This window comes from Accipiter gentilis, chromosome 17 (assembly GCF_929443795.1).
Source record: "Accipiter gentilis chromosome 17, bAccGen1.1, whole genome shotgun sequence".
Lineage (NCBI taxonomy): Eukaryota > Metazoa > Chordata > Aves > Accipitriformes > Accipitridae > Astur > Astur gentilis.
In genome coordinates this window covers 8,598,687-8,618,675 of record NC_064896.1, presented here as the reverse complement: position 1 = coordinate 8,618,675, position 19,989 = coordinate 8,598,687, and the positions used below count along the sequence as shown (strand labels likewise).

Below are 19,989 nucleotides of genomic sequence, written 5' to 3'. Positions count from 1 at the left end.
TATAAGATGGGAAAGACCCCAAAGAGATAGAATATGTTTTTGCTTTTACACAGGAAAAAAAGGGAGGAGGGGGAATGAAGAACAGAGTCAATCTAAAGAGAAAGCCCTTCCTAGAGTCAGGATTTAAATCCCAAAAGTTCCCTTTCTAAGTGATTTCAGAAATAGTTGTAAAAATAATGGCAAACAAGCCGTATTTATTCCTATTTAATGCTGGTTTATAGGATGGCATCAGTTATTGATACTGGTTACTCTATTAAGATGAGCACGTGTTTAGTTTGGAATACCCTTCAGTAATGCAGTGAAATGATAAAATATTATAAAACCTATAATAAAACCTAACTAATTTTTACTGACTGCCAAAACTTGGTGTCTGTCATATTAGTCTTTATTAAATTGCATATAGAAACTATTTCCAGATAGAGTATTGAAGTTGCAGTCCTGGTAAAACACATTTAAGGTTTCTTAGTGAAAGACTGTAATATTTTTATATTTAATGCATCATGGGTGTTTCCTTTCCAAAAGAATCTACCCTTTGCCTTTAACGAGGCAGCATATGCTATGGAGAAAGAAAGATTCATGTAGTGAAGGAGATGGTTTGAAGGACATCCTTCATATTTTTGAATCTGGAAGAGATGTGAGGAGAAAAGACTACTAAAGGGGTTGAGCTTGTGGTTCAGGAAGGTGAAAGAAGTTATGGGATCTTTTCTGATTTTGTTAGTAAACTGTGGAAGAACTAAAATTTTTGGTAGGTTGTTGAACTTGAAACATGAACTTATTTAGCCCTACTTCAAAACGCTCTTCTGCTTGTTCAGTCAAAGACAGGAAAGTATTAGGTGGCTGAACATCCCTCTTTATTTTGAACTAAAGCTCTGGGTTTGATTGGATTGCAGAATCAGAGAACATTGGGAAGCTAGAGCTGAAAATCTTTTCCCAAAGTTAATTTTATGGAGGAAGCTCACATTTCTTCTCCTCTCTGTCATTTCCCATTTGTGACCATTATTTTCCTTTTGTCTGCTGTGCTTACAAGAGAGGCTTTAGTGTTTAGTGATTCTGGATGCTTAAAGTCAATGCTTTCTGCCTTTCTCATGTTTCTATGTGGAATCTCCTAGATTGTTTTCTAATCTGTTTAGTTACACATCTTCCAGGTACAGTTGGGGTACATGGTTCATCTTCATAGATTGTATTTACTAGGATCACTTGTTGGAGTTCCACTAAGTTTCTAGGGACTGAATTCTCTAGGTTCCATCTCCATGTCACCACACTTAGAAAAGCTCCTGAAATTACTGTGCAGCTGTGGGAGCTTTCCTTGGCTTTTCAAACGGTCTGCTCGCAAATGTTTTGTAGATACATTTATGGCTATAAACTCTTAATCATACTAAGGTTGCTGCCACCCTAGGACTCTGCTTTTATAATCAGCCCTTTTTACATATAGTCCTTTAACTGTTGGTGGGCAGGGGTTTTTTTTCATGACCTTATTGCAAGAATTGCTGTGAAGAGTAGACCTTTGGCAGTGTTCTACTACTTCACTGGAATGCTCTTTTCACTGGAGTTGGTGTGTTTAGTCTCTGAAATAGCTTTAAATGTGGAATTTTTATTTAATTGCAGACAAACTTTGCAGGAGTACTGTTGTTAACTATACAAAATGTTTTCCAGGAGGAAATCCCATGGCTGTGGTCAGCAAACAAGTGAATATGGAATTGGCTAAGATCAAACAAAAATGCCCACTTTATGAAGCAAATGGACAAGCTGTAAGTCTGATACTGTTTCATGAGCCTTTCAGAAAGAAATAGTATCTCCAGTGTATTTGTCACCAGGCTATTGGTCTAGCAGGAGATAGCTTCTAGGAAGAGGGAGATGGAGTAATGAAAGTGTGTGTCCATTTTTAGGCAGTGTAGTAATATTCTAGCATATCTGCACCTATTCTTCTAAAACCTGTTCTTTCCACTTGAGTTTTTAACTTCGAATTTCAGACTTTTTACGGAAGCTAAGTTCCCTTTTGATCTTCCCAAATTCATTACTGTTTTTCCTTAGGCAGTTGTCTGTCTAACTCCTCTTTGGAACAGTTGTCTGCTGTGCTGTTCTACTTACTTGTTACTTTTTAAAGGATTGACTAACCAATGTCAGCTGGTTGAATACATGCAACAGTTCAGAAATAATATTCTAGAGCTGGGATTCACAAACTTAATTAGCTTTATTTCTTTTCACTGTAGTGTCAAGGAGATCCTAGTTTAGTCCTGAATCTCACACATGTATTGACTGGAAGTGTTCCTACCTCCTGAAACTTAAAACATGGTACCAAGAGTAACTTCTGAAAGAAGACAAATGAGGATTCTGAGCTGCTTGCTAGGGGCCTGAAAAGTGATCCTTGGCACAAACGTGTTGTAACCTGGCACCTGCAGCTTCTCTTACTGCACACAAGTGAATAGGGTGTTATAATAAACTCGGGGAAAGCATTGTAGACAGTTCTAGCAGTCAGTCTGCTCTCGTGTTGTATAGCCAGTCTTTCATGTAACATGCTTGCCTCTGCACTGCTGTGTTCCCCCTCTCCCAGCTGTTTCAGCATCTGCCCAAGTAATGCTTCAGTATCTCACAGTGGGGCAGATGTATCCTTGTGCAATGTGAAGAGACTCCCTCTGTTAACACTAGCCAATAAGACACACAGTTCAGCTACTTTGAACTTTATACCATGCTTTTATTGTCTTAGTAAGCACTGTGATGCCTGCAGCTTGCCCATGCAGCTTTTCTTTCTCTAGCTCACTCCTTTCTGTTCACAGTATGCAGCAACTAGATCACTTATTTCCAGGTAAGGCCCTCAGGCATATGCAGCTCCTGTGGTCCAGGACTTCTCTTGCTCATCAGATAGGCACTTACAGAAGAAGCCAGTGAGAATGGAGCGTTTGTCTGAAAAGGAATATTCCTTCCAATTACTCTGTAGTGTTTCCTGTACCACATTCAAATGCTATTTATCCTAGGAGACACAGTCAGGGTGGAAACTGGCAGTGTTGCTGCATGCTGCCCAGCACTGGGGTAGGGAGGAATTGTTCAGCACAAAAAAAGTTCTTACTGTTCCTTTGGCTAACCTGGTGGCACAGGTAACATCACCACCTTGTGTTCGAAGGTGGTTGCTGCAGCAAGGAATTGTTGCTGTTTAGATGTGTGCATTTATTAGTGTAATGACAGGAAGGTTATAACACTAGTCATATTTTAAAACGGCATATCACAAAATTTGTTGCCTTACCTGTTGCAAACAAAGCTTGATAGGTATAACTAGATATATTTTCCAGACTGAATTTTATCACTTCCTTGTGTTGACTACATAATAAACCAGAATGCTTTTCCCTGGTTTAAAAATAAATAAATAAGATTGCCTCTGTGTGCTGCTTGTTTCCTAGCATGTCTGTTACATATAGCTTCTGGAACATTTGACTAAACTATCTAATTTGAAGCCATTTTAACTATGACAGATAATTAGTAAGAGAAGTTGTGGTGTGAGTAATGATGACCAATATTTTAATCTTCTACCATCCAGATACCACAAATGCCAATATAATCTTGCTTATGTGACTTTCAGTATCTGTGCATCTATCTGTGATCATATCTCTGTATTGCCTGCAACTGATGATGATCTAAGCTGTGTTAAAGCTTGTTACTTCATATGATAGAGAGTCAGTAAATTAAAATGGAAGCTCTAGAAAGAAAATTCAAATTTGCTCCCTCAGATGTGGTGCAGTTGTACCTTGAAAGCTGTGTGTTTTGAGGTGTACTGCTTATGTTGTCTTTCTCTTGTTTTTCCTTAATATACTCCATGATGCTGCTTACACCAAGGCAGTTATTTTACTAATCCTTTCTTTTCCTTCTTTAATGTAGCCACACTTTTTCCTTTGATTATTAGCACTGCTAAAAATTAAATGCCTATTATCTGTTTCTGCAATGTTTTCACATCTTAATACTTTGATTTTCACCCCACTGTATAAAGCTTATCCTGAAATAGCTGTCAGGCTATTTATGTTGTATTTCTTTCTGCTGCAATTGTTGAAAGGACACTGTCAAGATACTACTTTATAAACAGTGAAAATGAAGTTTAGTTTAAGCTGAAATTGCTTTCTACAGCATATGCTTCTTCCAAAGGTGCATTCACATTGGGTTACTAATGAGTATTGGTCAAGTAACGTCCAAGTACCTTTTTCAAAGCAAAAAATTTTTTCACCCTGCCCATAGAGAGTCTACTAACTTGATACTGTCCCTTCACATTTTACTTTCAGCTTATTCCTGAGCCCAAGTCCATTCATTACCCCACTCTTCCTCAAAACCTTCTCAATTTGTGTCTACCAGTAATAGGCAAGAGCACAACCTTTCTTGTCTCAAGTAAGAGTACTAATGTTCCATATCTCTCTCTCTGGCATTTTGGCAGACTTCATGGCACTTGACAGGAGGCAAGCTGTAGCTTTTAAATTAGCTAATTCCCAAGCCATCCTAGGAAGTATCAAAGATCTCATTGGAAAACAATATACATCAGATAATACTTCAGACATCTAAATCAGGGAATGCATCTAGAAGTCTAGGTACAAGTAATAATGGCATGTCCTTCATACCTTGGCTACTGTCTTGACAGCTTTCCACGTTAATACAAGTATCTTTTAAATGGTTAACCATTTCTGCCAGTCTGTCTATGTCTTTTTCTCTGCTATCTGCGTTTTACTGAAGAGGAAAGTACATAAGTTATATACTGAGTATACATCCTCATTGTTAAGCTCTGCAGTGAAGTCATAAATCGCTTGCTGCTTGCAACTGTATGATGGCCCAAGATTTAGCAGTTCTATACCTTCAGTTCCACTCCTCTAAAGTGCCGTTATTATTTTAGTCTTTGCCATGGTGTTACCTAGTTGAGAAAGACTTCTCTCTGAAGAAGTGAAGATGGAGTCAATTTCTCTGCATATAGGATGGGCTCTTAATGATTGCAAGTTTCAGATCCTTTATTTGTAAGTTGGTGAGTTGGTTTTCTCCAAAAAATTTACTGATACAGGAGTTCTGAATAGTCTTTGGAAAGTTCTACCGTCTGCACAGCTGCCTAAGCTTCTGAATAAGGCATTGATATCAGCTGTGAAAAGGTAGTCAATGTAAATATCAAAATTAATTTCTTTTCCCTTTCTTTATCCTAACTTCACATTGCTGGGAAGTGTGTATTTTGTAGTGCCATCTTCAGTTTGTTGTCCACCAGGATCCTCACATCCTTTTCTTCAAAGCTGATACCCAACAGTCAGTCCTCAGCCTGTCGTGAGGCATGGGGGTATTCTGTCACAGTTTCAAGGCTTTGCCTTTGAACTTCATGAGGTTTTTGTCAGCCCATTCCCCCAACTTGTTGAGATTACATTGAGAGGATAAGAGATTGGGGAAGCTTGAGAGCAGACCTTACCCATAAAGTCTGAGGCAGATAGGAATTTAGTGTTTTAGCCTTTCCCATATCCATTACCACTAGGTTCAGCAGCAGGTCTGTAGTCTGCATTATCCTTACTTTTTTGCTACTGCTGTGTATGTAGAGAGCCCTTCTTGCCCTTGTAGGTCCAGCATCTCAGTTTCAACTCTGTCTAACTTCAGATTTTCTTAATGCCATCCCTGCGTGCTTGGGCAATGCTTCTTCATTCATCGCAGCTGACTTGTGGTGTAATAACAGATGCTTAAGCTGGAACTTGAAAGATGAAGCTTAAATGATAAAAGTGATTCCCAGCAATTTCTTGAAACTGGAGCTCTAATTTTAATTTTTCAACCCTCAGAAGAAGGTTTCAACCCTCAGTCGTACACCTATTCATCCAGAAAAGATCTGAAATCTAATCGTTGAGTGGAGTCTGCCCTGTGGCTCTGGAGAGCCTCTGTTAAGTCTTAAGGCAGTGCTTAGTGGTAGCAAGTCCTCTGTTTTCAACTGAGACTTCTGCTGAGGATATGTGTACCAAGTTCTGGCCCACCGAGACATGGCTTCTACTTAAGCCAGAAGCTGCGGCAGCATCCTGTTCATCCCCAGGGTCTTCTCTTCAGAGACAGAATCACTTATCCATGGATTGACTGTAAGGAAGTATCCTAGAAACCAAGTAATTTAGATCATGCCTTTTCATTTCCAGCTCTTCCTTCTTCATGATTAAAAAAAATTAAAAGGGCACAGCAGTACGTATCCACGTTGTTACCCACGTTGTTAAAGTAGGTCCTAGTATTCAGGTGTGGTACAAGAATACAAAGGTTAAGTCAGCAGTGGGTATATCACTGGAATTTGACAAAAAAGTTTGCATTTGGGAACTGCCATTTGAAGCTTTCCTTATACCTCTGCTATGTTCAGTAGCCTTGTTGAAGCTTTCTGGTACATATACGAAAATAGTCTCATAATTGTGAAATACATGTTCTATTTAGTATAAAACCCAAATCTTTTTTTAATATAATAGGTAGAGATTACATTGTTACATAGCTACAGAGTTAACACAATTGTTATCAAATGTGAGTGGCAGCAGCTACTGGAGAGGGTGGCATAGAAGAATCTTAAGTACAGCTCTGGCTAAAGAGGAAATTTCAGCATGTAATTCTGAAGGGGAGCAGTATCAATCAGGGAAGGCAATACAGGTCTTTGGGACAGATTTTCAATTTTTTCAGAAAATAAGCAGAAATGTAAGCATGCGTCTGTATCTTGAAATTGTAGATTGGACAAGACTGGAGATAAGTGTAGGGAAAGTTTGAAATATCTGCATGTATCGTTAAAAAAATATTAATTTATATATATGTGCTCTAGACATCATATAATCTGTCTTCTGTAGTGCTGTTGTGTATATATTCCAGCCTGTGAGCTGAATGTATGTCAAAATTTTTATCATGTTTTAGAAGCACATGATCTTGAGAAATAAATAGTGGATATGGTATAGAATATAGTAGTGTCAAAAAAGAGATCATTCGTTTTGAGACCTAATAACCTTGAGTGATGGAAGAATTTCAGTAATAAGAAAAAAGGAGAACCTTGCACTCATTGCAGAGTAGGTGAGTCACTAATCTTTGGCAGCCATGGGCTGGGGGAGGTATCTTCATTCTTAAGATTCTCTCAAAAAAGTAGATCCATCAGAAATAAGGAAATTCATTTCATGGTGCAGTAGGTCTCCAGGGAGACACTACCTGCAGAACAGTATGGAGTTCTAAGATATTTCACCACAAGAATAGTGAAAGAATCAACATCTTGGTATACGCAGTTGGAAAAGTTGGCTTGTTATGCTTATGATATGTACCCAGAGATGGAAGTATTAGTTGTGAACCTCAGTTTTTCAGTCTGGGAAAATGCCAGACAAGAAAGATCTACAGAGCTAGAAGATAACCATTGGCACAAAAGTGGCCAGCTGCAGAGTGGAAGAGGAATCCTAATTAGAGCAATGAGATACTGATATAACTTCCCAGTCAACACAGGGTATACTTGGAGTTAGGGGTGAATAACAGTTGAAAAAGAGCCATCAGATAGTTGTTGTGAATTTAGACTGCAGTAGAGAAGGTAATCTGTGTCATTGCTCTGGTTTCTTTTAAAATTTTCTTTGTACTACTTGAATGTCTTGTTGGTGACCAGTTTTTTGTTTTTTTTTTTTTATGAATAGGTTATTAACAAGAAAGTTTGTCATTTTGACTCCTAGGTTCCAAAAGAGAAAGATGAAATGGTGGAGCAAGAATTTAATCGTCTGCTGGAAGCCACATCCTACCTCAGTCACCAGCTGGATTTTAATGTTCTCAATAATAAGCCTGTCTCTCTAGGTCAGGCTCTGGAGGTTGTCATACAGTAAGTGACTTTTCTCTTCATGGTAGACTTTCCTGTTTTGTGGAGAATTTTCCAAAAGATATCTGAAACAATTGTGATGCCCCTAGGGTAAGCATTACTCACTTAATACAACTGTTTGGTCTCTGCTGAGTTCTCATTTGTGTATGTGTTTCTTGTTTATTGAAGCAAAATATGCCAAAAATGGTTAAAGGAACAAACATCTTCTCTTGAAAGCTTCCTGAAAATCACTGCTACAGCAACTGATAGTGGATAATTGACCTACATACAGCCCACTTAGGCTACTTGAAAGCTAATGGCTTGTAATACGCCTTTTAATAATAGTAGGTAACTTCAGACTCTCATTTTAGCTAGTCAGATATCCCTTATTTACAGAAACTTGTATTAATTTTCTAATTGCCATATGAGTATTTACTAAAATATCCCATGACATGCTTTTATTGCATTACACTAATTAGATTGTGATAATGCGTTTTCTCAATAATGCAAGGATTTTATGGTGAACTAACTACTTACCTTTTCCAGATTGCAGGAGAAGCATGTGAAGGATGAGCAGATTGAACACTGGAAAAAAATTGTGAAAACACAGGAGGAATTGAAAGATCTTCTGAACAAGGTCAGATAATGACATTTATAACAAAAGGATAGCATTGTGTTCCTCAAAGTGGCAAAATGAACAAAAACTTCCATGGAAAAATATCAGAAAGTTGCCATTAATGCTGTTCTTAAACATATCTGTTCATTTAAGACCTTTCTAGAAGCACTGTTATAACAAAGGAGTCTCCATTTTTGAGGAGGAGCACATAAGTGACTGGGCAGAAGACTGTAAAACATAAATATGGGAAAAGAAAGGGAGAGGACAGACATGGTAAACAGTGTTGTGTCATAGCTTCCTTGAGAGATGTTAATAATGACTGAGGCTTTTGGGGGGTTATTTTAAAATATTTACTTTCTTTACCACAAATCTGATTTGTAGTGTAGAAACAGTGTTTTAGGCCTACTTAATTACTTTTGGTTGTGGTAGATGACATCTTTACATCTTCATGGAAGTTTCTCAAATTAAAAATGTCTGAGGATAGCTCTCAGATCCTAAGTTATTTGCAAGATATTTTGTAAGAAATCAACGATGTTGGGTCTAAGCCATGTTGTTTTGGGGTTGGTGGTATTTATTGTGGTTTCTTGGAGGTAGAATTGCATATATATAAGTAACATCTGTCAAAATCAGGAAATCTCTTTGGTATAATGGCATAGTTTGAGATTAATATCCATTTTACACAGTAACATGCATGAAATCTATCTTCCCTTCTTCCTTCCCCTCCCCCCACCCCTTGCTCCCTTTTTCTACTCCACCTGAAAAAGATGGTGAATTTAAAAGAGAAGATTAAAGAACTTCATCAACAGTATAAGGAAGCATCAGAAGTGAAGCCGCCTCGGGATATTACAGCAGAGTTTCTTGTGAAAAGCAAACACAGAGATCTCACTGCGCTTTGCAAGGTAAAGGATGACATACATACAGCACTTAAGTCAGTGGTTGCTGAGGACTTCAGCAGCCAGCCAAAATAAGCCAATATAAATGTTTCCACATCTCTCACTCTGATCCAACACTCTCAAGAGAATGTGATTGATGGTAACTCTGGATTGTAATACTGATAACAGGGCTGCAATAAGTACCTTTAGGTACCTGTCTTTCATGGCTTATGATGGAGAGTATTAACACGATGAAGGCTCAATTTTAGGTAATAGTCTGTGCTGGTTCACGTCAGACAGGATTTAATGTTTTGAAGGCTAAATTTTAGATCACACTTGGTCTTTAGTTAGTACTGCTGGGTCTCACAATAGTCTGGAAATAAAATCTGCACTTGAAGAGAAACGCTCTTTTTCCAAGATAGAAAAGGTGATTTCCTGAATAAAATATTTCTTTCTATCCAAAGATTATCATTACAGAGCTCTGTCTTGACAAGCAGAGTTAGTCCCCCTCTCTGGGTGTATGTTGATGTAGAAATATGCCTTAAAAAGGAAACCTTAAAAACTGTGCTTTCTGTGATAGTGAAAGACACCCTGCTAAACTAGGTCAGATAGAACTAAGGATCATTTTTCAGCGACTTGTGCAATAGAAGATACATACCTTCATTTGGAAGCTCAATGTTTTTATGTATACATAAGTAGTAGCTCTTCTATTTTGTCACCAGTGAACAGCTTTGTGCTCCTGTTGCTATTGTTGGACTCTCCAAATTATTCTACCTTGAAGGAAAATGATAGCTGCGTTTATACCTAGTTCTACTAATATTTTTTAAAATAAGGGGAAAAAAAACCAACAAACCCCAAACCTCTGAAAGGAGCTTGAATTAGATCATGTCTTTGCCTTTTGCATGACTGCTTCTGCTTTGAAAATCTCTGTTTGATATGAACTATAATCTTTCAAGAGAGAAAGAAGAATAGAAATAACATTTTGTCCTATATGAAAAAGCTCTCAGTACCATAGGATCCCTTAAAATTGCAGGACTGTAATGAACCTGCATGTTCTTTAGATCTAAGTGTTTAAATTCCTGAAATATTAGTGTACTGATCTTTTCTGCAGTGTGGCATAGACTTCTATATATTCGAACAGCAGAAGGGCAAAATATGCTGGATTAAATGTTGAAAAAAATAAAGAACTTGATTTAGATTCCACTAAAACCATGAATCTTCCACTGATTTCTCTTGAGCTTAGGTCTAGTCTGATGCTACATGATGTCTTTGGGTCTTTTTACATGTAAACTGATTTTAATGCTAGCTTTAAATCTTATTAGGAGTATGATGAATTGGCAGAAACACAAGGAAAGCTGGAAGAGAAGTTACAAGAACTTGAAGCCAATCCACCAAGGTAAAGATACAAACTATAAAAATAAATACTCAGGAAAGCAGGTTTTTTACTACTTTTCACTTAGTTTCAAAAATGCTATGGTATGCTTTGTTTTAATTATGGTAACTCAAGGGGTTAGGAAGGTACAAACATGAAGTTTGAGTTCCTTCAGCTTTAAACTAATCTTCCTCATTTTTAGAGGTGACTCGGACAAAAAAGGTGGTTCTTAGCCAGGGTGCATTTCAGTAGAAGTCCTTACTGTAATCAGTGCCTGATCTCAGGAAGACTTTGAGATTTTAAATTCCCATCACTAATGATAGCATACCAATCCTGCTTTTTTTGGCAGAATATTATTATTTTGTCCTCTGTGTGATTACACTAGGTTTTTAGTTGTTGTCTTTATACATGCTACTTAAGCCATTATTTATGTAACTTTTTTATTTCTAAAGTTAAGTTTCTAGCTTCACTTAGAATATTTTACACGTACTCTACTTTGAAAATGTGAATTTGCTGGGCTTTGATGCTCAGCTTTCATGAAGGAGGTCCAACTCCTTGAAACAGAATCTGCTTGTATTCTTTTTTTATTTTTCCACTAAGGAGGGACTCAAAAAAGACTGTGAATAAATTTTGCCAAAGCAAAGTATTTGCAACATCATACTCCAGCAAACTAAATGTCTTTGTGTTATGTTTGTTTTTTTCTAGTGATGTTTATCTGTCATCAAGAGACAGGCAAATACTTGACTGGCATTTTGCAAACCTAGAATTTGCTAATGCTACACCCCTATCTACGCTTTCACTGAAGCACTGGGACCAGGTAGCTAATTAATGTATTCATTCAGCAATACACTAAAAACTTAAGCTATATTTACTTCATTCTCATGGAAGCTTCTCTATGTTAATAACTTCTAAACACTGAAGTGCTGTCAGCTTTTTGTTAGTGCCAAAACAATCTAATAATACTGTCTACCGAAAGTTCCTATACTTACTACTTGACTAATTAACAGAAAGATTTTCAAATTTATCTGACTCTTTGAAAAAAGGTTTTAGAAAAAAATTTTGCCATTGTGTAGATTTGCTGATTATTTTCTATTTAATTATGTGATTTCATTATAAATGCATGCTTTCTATGCATCTTTTGTTGTAGGATGATGACTTCGAATTCACAGGCAGTCACTTGACTGTGAGGAATGGATATTCCTGTGTGCCTGTAGCCTTGGCAGAAGGGCTAGATATTAAATTAAACACAGCAGTTCGACAGGTTCGCTATACAGCATCAGGTAAATGAAGCCACCTCCTCTGGAAAACTGCTCTGAGGGAGTATGATCATAGAAATTAGGTTTAAGTGCTTCTGGAAGCAGATGTGAAGATTGATCTCATAAAAACCCTCCCATTATATGTTTTGGGTTAGATAAACAGCCACGCTTCTTATTGAGATTGTATAGGAAGCTGTCAACTGGGAGAGCAACTCAATGAGAGTCTCACTCTACTTGCTCTATTTATGCATATTTTTAAATATCATTCACTGGCCTAAATGAACCTTTAGGTTTATCCCAGTTTGACCATTTTCAGATGCTGTGTAAATTACACTTTCTGGAATTGAGCTATGTGGCCAGTAACATTCACTTGCCTACAAGTTAAGTAATTGTTAGTGTAAAGTTGTCTCGATAAACAAAATGTTTTCTGATGTGGATATGTTTTTATGGTAGTTTCTTTAATATTTAATCTAATGCTCTTGCCTCCTCGCCTATTAAATGATTGGTTTTCTCTTCCCTTTCCAGGCTGTGAAGTGATAGCTGTAAATACCCGATCTACTAGCCAGACTTTCATTTACAAATGTGATGCTGTGCTGTGTACTCTTCCCTTGGGAGTATTGAAACAGCAACCTCCAGCAGTACAGTTTGTGCCGCCTCTTCCTGAGTGGAAAACTTCTGCAGTGCAGCGTATGGGATTTGGCAACCTTAACAAGGTGACTTGGTCATTGAGGGAACTGCAGCAGACCAGGGTTTGCAATAGGTAGAATCTGAAATGTCTATGGAAAATGTTTGGTGGATGAGAGGAAGAACGTTTTTTCCACTGCTGTTTTGCTAGATTTTGATGCTGAAAATTATCTGAAGAACTGTAAGGACCTCTTCTCTATTTCCCACACAATTTTTAAATAGTTACATTTCAGAAGTAGATTGACTCAATATGTCTGCTGTAGCTTGTTAACCAGCAAATTTGTAAACTGTGAGGGCACACTAACCTATGGAAGGCAGTGTAGGTATACACCTTTATGTATTATGTATATGCAGTATATATTCACCAGATTTTCCTTTCTTGACCTTTCCAGTGATAAACACCAATGAGTGTAATTGTCTCTATTTTTGTTTTTATTGTGTGCGCTTCCCAAGTCTTGATTTTTTTTGTTTCTAGGTTGTGTTGTGTTTTGATCGTGTCTTCTGGGATCCAAGTGTCAATTTGTTTGGTCATGTTGGTAGCACTACTGCAAGCAGAGGAGAACTTTTCCTGTTTTGGAACCTGTACAAAGGTAGCTGGGGTGCATGTCTACTTTTGCCAGTGTCTCATTTGTGTAGTTTCAGATCCAGAAAAGAGCACTTTTTATGATGCTGTGAGTGTTCACATATGGGTATGATAAGAAGATAGTATTTGTAGGAAGACAAATGGAAGCAGAGAGCAGCACTGACTTGTAAACAATTCTGTAGTAAATTAGGGCAGGACATTGATGAGTATGGGTTTACCAATGCTGAATTGGAGGCTATGTCTGTTAAATTGTGTTGCTACCTATCTACCGTAACACTTGTCTTGCACATTGAAGTTGTTCTGTGACTTACTCAGTATTATCTTGGTTGCTTCTTTTAAGCATCTATTTAATTGCCACTGGTATTCTGAAAAAATTAACTTTTTTGATTTTTATTGTTCTGTATTAAGAAAAAGAAAACCCAAACCTTATCTAACATGTTTATATAGTATTTAAAAAATACAGCCAATAATGTGCATTCTGTTTGCCGAAGAGCAGTGTTGTATTAATTCAGTATCTACTTTGTCAGGAGGATGTACCGAGTTCTTCAAGAAAAGGGTGATTTGCCTCTGCAGCTTTTCTGAATTAAAAGCCACTTCTTAGTTCATAAGTCTCTTTGAAATTGAGTTTCTCTCTGGCCACTTAGAATATTGTTTGAGCTCTTCCCCTCTTTTACTAAGCTTCTCATGCAGATGGGACTGGGATCCAATTTAGTCTTAGTTTTGAAAACCTCAGCTTCCTGGATGTTTTTCAATTTCAACTGATAGTTTGAAGCCAGACCTCTTTCATGGGACTGTCTATCTAATCTAGGATGATTTGGTAACTGTAGATGACCCCCTTTTGCCTGTGACCTCCAGTCCTTTCTGGTACAGGTGACTTTGCTGCCCAGGATTTCAAACTTAAGTGGCTAGGATCTAACCAAGATAAACTACATTTTTTTCAGATGTAAGGGGTGTTATTGTCTTGTGTATTCTCTTACATGGCTGACTTGCAGAACTCAGTGCCTGTATGTTATCCTGCATTGATTTCTCAGGGGGGTGCAGTGCAGCCTTTACAGAGTATTGAACACTCAGATGTCAGTGGAGCAGACTAGAGGCTTTGTGATAGCTCCATTCCTCTTGCTGAGCATTACCTTTCCAGCCTGATGAGCTGCAGGCCCATCCATATGGTTAAGATGCAGTCTGCCCTGGAGGAAAGGCAAGCTAGCTGCGGTGGATCCAATTTGTTGAATGGATGACTGTTTCCTGTTTTGAGCAGCAAAGCGGTTGTGACTTACAGACCATGAGTCTCAGACTGACAGATGATTTTAGAACTCCTCTTTAGAAAATGCTTAAGTAGGCAAAAGGTTTTGCTCTGCCTGTTTCTACAGCTGGACTTTGCTATTAGTAGTTTTTTTTAATCTGCAGCTGGTGTCTGTGACAAGAGGTTGTCGGAAGATATTTTTCAGTAAGCATACTGTTTTTGTTCATTGCCATACTAAAAGCAAAGGTGTATATACAGTGAGCACTATTAAATGAGTTATTTTTCTTGCAGATGACTGTTTAAAGTACCACGGGGTTTTCTTCCAGCCTGTCACGGGCAGGACAGGTTTTTCTTTTAACTGGAGAAAATTGCTGTACAAGGAAGGTGTCTTTCTAGGGTATTTAATTGTTACAATGCTTGATAAGACTTGACTGGACAGATACAAGCAATGAGCCCTGGATAATAAGGCTGTTTCTGTATCTGCTTTTGTGGCTTTAAGATGGCTGTGTTACATACTTAACAAGTAGTGATGGGGTTTTGGTTTAGATTGAAAGACAATCTCGCATACAAAGGTTTTGCTGCTAGATGCAAAACCTTCTTTCTCATGAAAATAGGCAGAGCGCATAGAAATAAAATAGAAATGCAATAAAATTGTATGCTAAAGCATAAGTCAGATGGCTGAAATAGAAAAAAATCAATTACCATTTCTTGTGAATAGTTAGGTGGCAGTTAAAATGATTACACTGTGAAGTACTAAAGCAGACCTGACTGAACTTGTAAAGCTGTTATTCTGTCATATTCTGTATTTATGGAGCCATAGCACTTTGGGCAGAGACTGTTTAAACTGAACAGATCGGAGAACAATTATTAATTCAGAAACAAAAAAAACGAAGTATCACAGCACATGCTGTATTAGATCTGTGAAAGTTCTTTAAAGGTCGTGTGTTGGCAGGGACCAACTGGCCTCTGAGAAGGGTTTAAAGATAGGTGGGTGAATGCAGTGAAACTCGGATGAAAAGACTGCATGTGTTTGTACTGCTGTTGGGTGACCTGTTGTACCTCAGACAGGAATCCTCCCTGTGGTTTAAGTCTAGTTCAGATGATGACTGCTGAGAAAACCTGTAGCCTCAGGAACGCTATACGTGTCCCAGAGCAGCTGCTCTGTGCTGTTGGTGCCTCTTGCTCTGCAATGCTGTTGGATTATTGTTGTAGCCTTGTAGACACACTTTAGGATGGAGAGACTCCATCAGCACAGGGTAGAGGAACTCATGGCAGAAACACTCAGTGTTTTCTGGAAGTCCAATGACATTTCAGTCTCTCTTTTCTTGCCTCACTCTTCTGTTTTTCCTAGAAATGTGATGAAAAAGATGAGGCCCTTTCTCTGTCATAGTTTTGTGGTTAATCTATAATCTCTGGCTAAACCACGTTCTCTGCTTGCTGTTTGGTATCAAGGCTCAGTAAACATCACTGCCTCGAGAATTTTTTGTGGTGCAGTGACACATGCTTATCATGCCAGAAGCTTTTTCTGAGCAGCACTTTGATATTTGCATAGCAAAACAATCACTGTTTTGCTACAACCTTCCAGCTTTTTCTTACAGTTCTGAATTAATCCAGGTGACTGAATAGCAACATTTTCAGGTCTGGATAAATGCTTACAGAACAGGGTCTCATACCTGGAAAGGTGGGATTTCCATAAAAATATTTTGGGGTTGTCTGAATACAAGTTATCATGACCAAATTCACTGGAAGCTGCATTTTTAATATGTAGTTGTTCCATCAAGAAGAAATACGTTGATAGTAATTGCTGGAAAGTTCAGGGATCTCATTGTGTCAAGGATGGCAAACTAGGAAAAACTTTGCTGCTGAAATGACAAAAAAAAAAATTCCCAATGCCTGTGGATGATAGGAGACCAGTTTTTTGTTCTTTCCTTCAATTGTTTAAAAGACTAGGCTTAATCTTTCATAAAATGGAGTTTAACTAGAGGAGCAATCCTGTAACTTTCTTGTCTAATAAACTCTTTCTAGTCCCAGAGGTCCTGTGTATTGAAGTGTCTTAATTGTATCTTGCGTAGTGTAATTATCTTTGTAGTTGTAACATCCTTACTAGTCTTAACTTCTTCAGAATTTCAGGCTTTTGTTTTTAACCAGAATATATTACTGGGTCTTCCAGCCTGTGTATTGCAACTGAACTTCAGCCAGTTTTCTTTAAAGAGCAGTAACTCGCTGGGAATGTATACCGGGAGATCTCCATATATACCAGGATATAAGGAATTCGCTAATCATTTTGGAAATCTGTACAAAAGTTAAAGCCAAATTTTTAACAAGGACTGTATTTCCCATTTCAATATGCTTCACATCTGTTTCTAGCTGTAATATTTCCCTTGCTAAATTTAGGAATCCATAAATTTCTCCAGGAGGAGAAAGATAACTAAGAGAGTTTTCATTAAGTAACCATGCTCGTATCTATGAGTCACTTCTTGAAATGCATGTTTCTTGTCATTGGATTATTTTGGTAGCTCTTCGATACTTACCTAAGTTTTCCCTTGAATTTGTGGCTACCACAAATGTATGCTTAGTCTTACCATAGCTGGTCAGAGGTAAAATGACCTCATCTATTTGTTTGTAGATTGTATAGTCACATTAACACTCTTCACCACAGCATCACATGGACAGCTGAGTTACTTGATATCTGTCCATTTGACTTCTGAGTTCTTCTTAGAATCACTGCTTTTCTTGATATTGTTCTACTGTTCATAGTTTCCACTCCATTGAGATTATTTAATGTGAATGTGCATTGGTAATGAAGAAATCTAGATACTTTATACAACTGAAGTACCTATACAGGTAACTTAACTGCTATGCTGATGTTAATTGTACCTAAATTAGATTGTTTGGAAGGTATTAAGTTCCCTTAAATGTAGCACAGATGACTGTTAAATCCCAGTGGAAGCTCCTATGTCAAACAAGTTATGTCTTCACTAAAGAAAACCTTTCCTCTCTTCTGCATGCTGTACTTCCTAATGTGTGTATTTAATTTTTAATACATCAGTTCTCTTGATAATTCTAAATAGTACTATAGCATATATTAATTAATTTCCCTTTTGGTAATTCAACATGATGGTGGAAGATTTAGGACTACTTTTGTTGTGTTTGTTTAGTTTTTAACCTCATGACTTAGCTGCAGATCAATGCCTATTCAAGTCCAACTTGCCTGATTAAAATGTTCAATTTCAATAATTCAGTTGGTTTTTTTCTCTTCTTCCCCCTGCCCTCTCAGCACCAATTTTGTTGGCCTTGGTAGCAGGAGAAGCAGCAGGAATCATGGAAAATATCAGTGATGATGTCATTGTTGGACGGTGCCTTGCCATCCTCAAAGGCATATTTGGTAGCAGTGCTGTGCCACAGGTTAGTACAGACAGTGTCTTTGGGTAACTTCTCTGCATTTCAGAATGTATTCTAATTCTCAGTAGCTTTGCTGCAGTATTGAACTGTTTGGTATATGGTATATGTACCACCTTTTGATTGTTCAGGGGTTTTGGGGAGGAGGGGTTGTTTGTGGGTTTGGGTTTTTTGGCGGTTGGGGCTTTTTTTTTCGTTTGGGGTGGGGTTTTTTCTTGAGAAGATTGTTTTAGACTGAGTAAGACTCTAGCTTTTCCAGAGCATCCAACACTTCAGTAAATTTTCTACCTTTTACGTTTCTGGCTTTACAGCAGCGTTGTCCGTGGCTAGTGACAGCACTGCTTAGATATTCCCTGCCATGTTCTGCACCTTCTCTAAAGTACAGTAAAGCTCTTGACCAGTGAATTCTGCAGAGAAACAGGTTTGGCTGGAAAATGGCTGAAGGGGAAGGAAGGGAGTAAAGGCAACCTTTCATCTGGATCAGTTCCTTGTGGAGCTAGCCAACAGTTATTTAGGCACAATAAGTGTAAAAGGAATGGTTAGTTAAGGCGGAGTTTGGAAAATAGTTAATATTACTCGAAAGAAGCTTGGATACTTAGGACATTGATTTGAAAAGTCCGTTCAACACACAGTGTGTGTCACTTAGTTGAATACTTGGTCTGTTCTCCTAACAGGCAGCATGGAAGCAGTTCTTACAAATGGCATTGGTTGTAAATAAATAGCTCTCCTACACTGGGATTTCTATATAGTAAAGTAATGAAAAAATACATGGTAACTTTAACACACCAGTCTTCTCCGAGCATTTGGCCATGTGTAAATTGGACTGTTTACTTGCTTGGTATTTCATGTGAGGAACAGATTCACTTCGTTGTCTTTATTGTAGAGTAGTTGTAGAGCTCTTCTTGAACATGGCCTTATAACCCCCAGTATTTTACTTCTTTCTATATGATGGACAAATCCTCACAGCTGACTCTAAGCATGGATTTTTAGTTAATGAGTGGATCTCCTGTTTTGGAAATGCTCAATCAGTTGAATTTTATGTCTCAGACTGGAGAGCACAAAAGAAGGCTTGCCTTTCTGATAAATCCACAGCTCGTTCTCTGAACTCTCAGAAGATGATTTCACTTCCTAATGAGATCTCTCTTTGAGAGGAGCTTTGAGACTCTTTTGTCTACAGGTGCTGTAGAAATCACTCTACAGTGAACCAAGAGCAAAGTGTTTTACTGCAGCTGCTCTCTAGTAGGATTTTCAAGTGAAAAAACCCACACACTAGCAAACTGCAGAATCTTGAGAAATATGGATTCTACTGTCGATAAACATCAAATTTAGAGAACTCCATGAACTTCTAAAATATTTCAGTGCATTAACGGATAATCCTCTGTTATGGAATGACTCCATATCTGGTCAGTCTTTCAAAGGAGAATGCAGTTCTTGGTTGTGATAAGTGAGATCTCTGAGTCTCTGTTTTAACATATTCACAGTTCAGGTGCTTATGTACTATGAGCACTTGATAATAGAGAGATTTGCTCGAGGCTGTCTTCTGGACAGCCATTCATCAGTCTGGATAAACTGCACTCTCATCTGTTGTATTGGATGAACAACTATGTATGAAGCAGAGCTTGCTGTGCAAGTGCAGTTCCTCATATCTGTCCAAAACAGGGAAGCAGAAAAATTAAACAAAAGTAACACTTCATTGGAATGTGAGCCATCCTCCTCGTTCCTGTGCTGCTGCTGCTTAGTACTGTCTTATTTTGTCTTTCTGGTTTGGTTTTCATTTCCCAAAGACAGATAGAACCATTTTTTCCCTCTGCTGTTCTTCAACACATGGAAACTTTCTCAACCTGCTGTGCAGCTAACCTCTGCAAGCTTCATGTCCCCTGTAGAGTAGGATTCCAGTTTTGTACCACTTCTGTTGTAGTACATGTTTTATCCTCCAACCATCCTTCTTCCTGTTCACAGGGAATCCTAATTACAGCATTTGCTTGTCAGTCTGAAAATAAAAGTTGACTCATACCCATACATGGGTGTGTGGGCACATGAACATCACAGTTGCTGTTTAGACTACTGCAGTTTGGACTGGGGAACCGGTACTTCTGTATTCTGCTCTACAATGGTGCCTGGGTTAGCCATACTTTCAAAACTACCTCAGTGAAGTAAAATTTCTGTCTGGCTTTATTCCCTGTTAGATTGCAGTGCTTCATG

At 38.0% G+C, this 19,989-nt stretch overlaps 1 protein-coding gene and 1 long non-coding RNA gene across 9 annotated transcripts in view; one reads left to right on the top strand and one right to left on the bottom strand.

The window, feature by feature from the left end:
• KDM1A (lysine demethylase 1A) overlaps window positions 1-19,989 on the top strand; it is a 53,268-nt gene that overhangs the window by 20,267 nt on the left and 13,012 nt on the right. For 6 of the 8 annotated variants that reach the window (XR_007508573.1, XR_007508572.1, XM_049821140.1 and 3 more), the window contains 10 exons: window positions 1,654-1,748; window positions 7,647-7,789; window positions 8,312-8,402; window positions 9,146-9,280; window positions 10,576-10,649; window positions 11,331-11,442; window positions 11,773-11,905; window positions 12,407-12,594; window positions 13,041-13,155; window positions 17,666-17,793. Coding sequence is in view for 6 of the 8 variants with exons in the window: in XM_049821140.1 (XP_049677097.1) it covers window positions 1,654-1,748; window positions 7,647-7,789; window positions 8,312-8,402; window positions 9,146-9,280; window positions 10,576-10,649; window positions 11,331-11,442; window positions 11,773-11,905; window positions 12,407-12,594; window positions 13,041-13,155; window positions 17,666-17,793 (1,214 nt within the window). In the remaining 2 variants the exon portion in view is untranslated. The remainder of the gene's footprint in view (window positions 1-1,653; window positions 1,749-7,646; window positions 7,790-8,311; window positions 8,403-9,145; window positions 9,281-10,575; window positions 10,650-11,330; window positions 11,443-11,772; window positions 11,906-12,406; window positions 12,595-13,040; window positions 13,156-17,665; window positions 17,794-19,989) is intronic. The other 2 variants (XM_049821142.1, XM_049821144.1) reach the window with 2 other exon arrangements.
• On the bottom strand, window positions 6,066-10,565 carry LOC126047465 (uncharacterized). The gene is made up of 3 exons (XR_007508574.1): window positions 9,912-10,565; window positions 8,303-8,350; window positions 6,066-6,196 (listed from the first exon to the last, which is right to left on the bottom strand). It is a non-coding gene; the product is annotated as an uncharacterized LOC126047465 (long non-coding RNA).